This window comes from Crocuta crocuta, unplaced genomic scaffold (genome assembly GCF_008692635.1).
Source record: "Crocuta crocuta isolate KB4526 unplaced genomic scaffold, BGI_CrCroc_1.0 scaffold1121, whole genome shotgun sequence".
Classification (NCBI taxonomy): Eukaryota; Metazoa; Chordata; class Mammalia; order Carnivora; family Hyaenidae; genus Crocuta; species Crocuta crocuta.
The window spans coordinates 116,822-122,085 of NW_027530633.1; the positions used below are offsets into that span (position 1 = coordinate 116,822).

Consider the following 5,264-nt stretch of genomic DNA (forward strand, 5'->3'; position numbering starts at 1 on the left):
CATTTCCAAACCAACTCTAATCTGCTTGAATAAACGTATGATCCCTAAAAATGTTGAGTACAAAAAAAAAAAAATCAAAAACGTATAATAGGCAAACAAGAAAAATGGCACTAGCAGTTTTACTGCCATATAGCCCTCAGTTATAGCTAATTTACACTATTATCTATGTTGTGTTTTACTTCAGTCTAAAACTTTAAATTATGTATTCTCAAAAGAGCTAGTCTTTTCTGAGAGATAGCTTATAAACTGAAATATCAATTTATATTATAAACTGAAATGTTATGACCTACAACCACATATACATATATAAAAATAGTCCCACTGAACGTTTGACATGTTTAGGTTATGCAGCTCAAATAATTTGTTATAAAATATTTTAAAGCTTAGTTTCATGTAATTAAGACAAAACTCTCCATTTTTACCACTTCTCCCCACACAAATGTGTGTGTCCTTTACTATGACTCGAGCAGGCTTCCCAGAATGAGGTGTCCAAAGGTGCTGCTTTAGAAAAGATAAGTGAAGGGCTCAGTCAATATTTCACAAATTAGAGTAACACGCACACACAGAGCAGAGTAATGAGGACACAGAGAATGCTGTCTCAAGAAAAGCTATTAATTCTATTAATTACGCTTTGCTTTATAAAAACCAGTAGTATTTCTTCCAATACAAAACCTTCCATGTGAGAATCTTGAATTTTGTGAAATGGCTGTAGTGCAAGGATTTTCTTTAGGCAGATTAAAATCAAAACTGAAATTCAAGGTCAAAGATATGGAACAGAACAAACATTTCTATTTAAGATGCAATTACTGAAGATCAGCTATTTTTGTCAAGTTTGGTGTTTAAAATGTAAAGTGAAAATTAACACACAAAGATCACAACAGTTACACTGTGGTTTCCAATCGCTTACTGAATTTTTTAAAAACCACTATTTTGAGCACATACAATGCATCTAAACAAAAAATGGTTTCAAATGAAGAACACAAAAAATAAACTTGAAAAAAATTCTACGGAAAAATCCTCCATAGCTTAACAAAAATAAATCTCTTTCAGCAATTAAACCATAATTTTAAAAGGGAATGTAGGTTAATCATGGATTTAAAATAACCTATATTAGCACTACTTATCAACAGATGAATTTTCTCATACATTCAGAACCCAAGCAATAGCAACTAGCAATAGCAACTATTCTTAAAGCTCAAAACTGACTATAGCTAACATCAGGTCAGACATGACTCACGTGTGAAGGTGAACCCACAGTTAGTTCAAGTTAAGATTTCACAAATTTTCTAAAACATGAACTGTGATCTTGGCCTTGTGTCTTTAGAATGGAAGACCAAGAATATTTAACAGTTTGCCCAGATCTTATGCTAACTAGGACTATGAAGTCATATCTAAGCAAGTAACGAGAACCACCACTGGTGTGTAAAAGTTAAAAGCCTGTTGGGGTACCCTGTCTCGGTCTTTTCCAGCAAAAGACAACAATGAGGAAAATAATGAAGACGTTATCGTTATTTTCTTTAAAGCAAGACAGCACACAAACAAAACACTAAATCAACTAATATATTAGGAAAAGAATTAAATGGCTAATCTAATTCCTAGTTTTCAAAAATAAAATGATTAAAAAATGATCTTTAAAAGGTAGAAAAAGACTTTTACCCATATTACCATGGGAAACATGATTATGACTTCACTTTTCCATTTTGTGTTCAGTGGTGGCAGCAGCAAAAAAAAAAAAAAAAAACAGAAAAAAAAAAAACCCAAAAAAGTGAAACTAGAAATTTATACAACAGCCATAGAAGAAGGCATTGCAATATTGCACCAATATCCTAAGCTCTGGCAAGTTTTGCCAGTGTAGATCTAGTCTGTATCAGATATAGACTCGACTCAAGAGAAAATGGCATCAATTTGAATGATCCACTCCCTGGTTATTCTTGCTTAATTTTGTCAACTACATGTTTTTCCTTCGAGTTGAAAGAGTTGAAAGGTGCACGGCTAATCCTACAACACTTTTATAAATGCTTTTAAACAGTTAACCTTGATGCATTCTGAACTTTGAGGTTACTATCCTTCATGCTAGTAGCTTTCAGCAAATAAAACAAAGGCTGAGGGCTTACATCCCCAGGGCCACTAAGTATTTTGTACTAAATAAAAAAGTAGATATAACCAGTAAGATTATAATTCTATTTCTTACCTCTAAGTAAAAAATGAACTCAAATTTTCCACGAGTTGCTACTTTCCATTCAATAACAGATGCAGCAGCCTTATTGAATGTAAAGAACGGGAGTTGCACTTACTTTTAAGGGGCTTTTATTTAGGAGTCTGGTATTACCTAAATTCTCTTTAAAAGTGCTTGCACGCTGCAGGGCCGGGACTGCATATACCACTCCGATTCTCACTAAAAACAGGGTAACGTTAAACAGACTGCAAAGAAAAACATTTTCAAAAAGAAGACATACATTGATAAGGAACACTAACGTTTACTTTTGAAAATAAAATACAAAATGTTAGTTTTCAGAAATCCATACATGTTTCAGGAATACAAGAAGCTCAAATATTACTGAATCAGTATGGACTGAAGATAGGCTACTTTGATACCAAATGAGGACTCCAGTTATTTTAACTTTCTAAAAATGTTAGTACATGAAAAGACGTTACATCTAAAATTCAACAAGTATGGCAAACCGTGTGTGCAAGTGCACTAGCTTAAAAATATAGAATCCTAACCACGCATAAAAGGAGATGTGCCTTGTATGTTCCTAAGATGTACGCAAGGATGGGTATGCTTTTGCTAACACAATGCAGAGAAGAGAAGGCAGCTTAGAAATAGTGTTTTGAATATAAAAAAGTTAACTTTGTAGAAAATTTATATTTTTGCATTTTCAGCAAAAAGCCATGCAAAAAGGTCAAGAGTTTTAACGTAAATAATAAAACCAAGAGGTCTAACAGACTGAAATACACTGAAATAAATGCTCCAAAATATTTCAGATTGAGATAGGAACCAAAATTACATCCAGTGACACTTATCAGGTCTTCTCTTAGAAGAGGCATGACTCCTACGCTGACATCTGAAAGAAATGTTTAAAGCATAAAATCAACTTCCCAGATAAGTGGATCACTCTATTAAACTGCTTCTGGAAGTAGTTTCAAGAGCTAGCGCTTTGAATTAACTTATTGCATGAGTTTGAGGCCACTAAAAAAAGAAAAAGAAAAGGATGCTAGCACAGAATGAAAATTTTTTTACGATATTAGACCAATGGCTTTGATAGTAAAACTGGTGAGGTTTTTCTTTATGTTTTTTAATTAACTACTCTGTCACAAACAAATTTTTTGTTTGGCTTTTTTTAAAGGGAGAAAGATGTCATTAGTTGCAACGTCTGACCTCATCCAGTATATATTCCGGAAAATGCAGGTTGCATACTTGTAAACCATCTAGCTTGCAGGGCATCCGTGGGTACTCATCTTCCTTCCACTTGTTTTCTTCTGGATCAAAAGTAAGAATGGAATCGCTGTAATGACCGTTGTAGCAAAGGCCTCCAAGAACCATTATCTGTTTGTCCAGCACAGTCACACCATGGCCACTTCTGCCAATTGGCATGGATGCCAAAATGGTCCACTGATCAGTCTCTGGGTTGTACACTTCTGTGGAAGGGCATCCCTGAGACTCAAAAGAGGCTCTCAAGATCACACAGACACCACCAAAGACATACAGCTTGCCGTTGTAAGAAATCATCTTGTGGAAGCATCTTGCGTAATTCATCTTGCTCTTATTCTCCCAACAGTTGGTAACCACTTGAGTTCTTCTGGTCCGCTGTTCTATGGTCCCTTCTTTACTGGGGTCAAACACACACACCTGTTTGGAGGTGGAAGACGAGGTGATTCCACCAGTGATGAACAACTTGTTATTGAGCACTGTCCCTTCATGTCCATATTTGTTAACCGGATAAGGATCCACGAATTCCCACTTATCATTGGTGATGTCGTATCTCTCGGTTGAATAGAAAGTCTCATCTCTGGTTCTGCCTGCCACAGCGTAAATAAACTTTCCAATGACACCAACTGCAAACTCGGAACGTGGCACAGACATGTCTGCCATCCGGAGCCAAGAGTTCTGTCTGGGGTCATACCTGAACACTTTGGAAGAAGCATGGAATTCGCCATCTGGGCCCAGTTCTTCCCCGCCCAACAAGAACACAAAGTTATTGACAATAGCAAGGCAGTCCGGGCGCAGAGGAACTTGTGGGCCCTCCAGTTCCCACCAGACTCTTGGTTTCTTTAAGAGAAGGATTTTACTGTTAACCATGCTATGTCCAATCATGCCTCGGAATACTGTAGTCTGGGGTTTGGCAGAACGGATGCGGCTTGATTTCATGTCCAACAAAGGCTGCTGGTGAACGTTCTGAAAGTAATTCAGTGCTTGGTCAACTTCATAGCGCAGCTGTCGGGAGTATCTATAAAATTCGGATGTCTTAACCTAAGAATACAAGTAAAAGAATTTAACCAAAAGAAAGAACATCAATGGCAAACAAGCTATCAAAGCCAACTAAGATGATTAGTGTATGACTTGAGGCTTACTTCGCTAAAACTGCTTTACCTGTTCAGATCACATACTATTTTTTAAGCAAAGCTTTTACTGTTTTTCTTTTCAGAATAATCTATGCACATCCCCAAACCTTTTAAAGTAAATATTTCTTTTCCAGGTACAAGCTACATCCCTCTAACAAAATGTACTAATCATTCATCTACTGTATGTCAGGCCCTGGGATACAAGTGGTGGCTATGAGGACAAAGCAAGGTTTCACAGAAGAGGAAATCATGGCCATGGTTTTCTTAACCATAAGGAACACTGTAAGAACAGCCATGACTGAAAAGCTTGGGCAATCAAGTTAGAGAGTTAGTAAAAATTTAAATATACACAAAACTTACAGTAGATATTTGATAACACTTGGTTTGATATCATCAACTACAATCATAACCCAGTTGACAAGAAAAGGTCAAGTTTTTTCCTTTTCTTTTTAGACATTTATTGATTTTTGAGAGAGAGAGAGAGAGAGGATCCAGAGGGCTCTGCACTGACAGCAGAGAGCCTGATGCAGGGCTTGAACTCAAAAAACCATGAAATCATGACCTGAGCCGAAGTCAGACACTCAACCAACTGAGCCACCCTGGTGTGCCCCAAGTTTGTTTTTCCTTCCTGTTTTTTTTTTTTTTTTGGAGCTGGAACTACCTCATTGTGATGATTACCAAGCACTTAAGAAATGTGTGTG

The 5,264-nt window shown here is 36.5% G+C and overlaps 1 protein-coding gene across 1 annotated transcript; it reads right to left on the reverse strand.

Moving 5' to 3' along the window:
* Positions 1-7: 7 nt before the first annotated feature.
* Positions 8-5,174, reverse strand: KLHL15 (kelch like family member 15). The gene has a single exon (XM_077768542.1). It carries the CDS (start codon positions 4,367-4,369, stop codon positions 3,362-3,364), a length of 1,008 nt encoding a protein of 335 aa, XP_077624668.1. The 5' UTR covers positions 4,370-5,174; the 3' UTR covers positions 8-3,361.
* Between the last annotated feature and the right edge of the window lie 90 nt (positions 5,175-5,264).

Coding starts and splice junctions, on each gene's coding strand:
- KLHL15 (XM_077768542.1), bottom strand. CDS start 4,369: ATGAAATCAAGCCGCATCCGTTCTGCCAAACCCCAGACTACAGTATTC.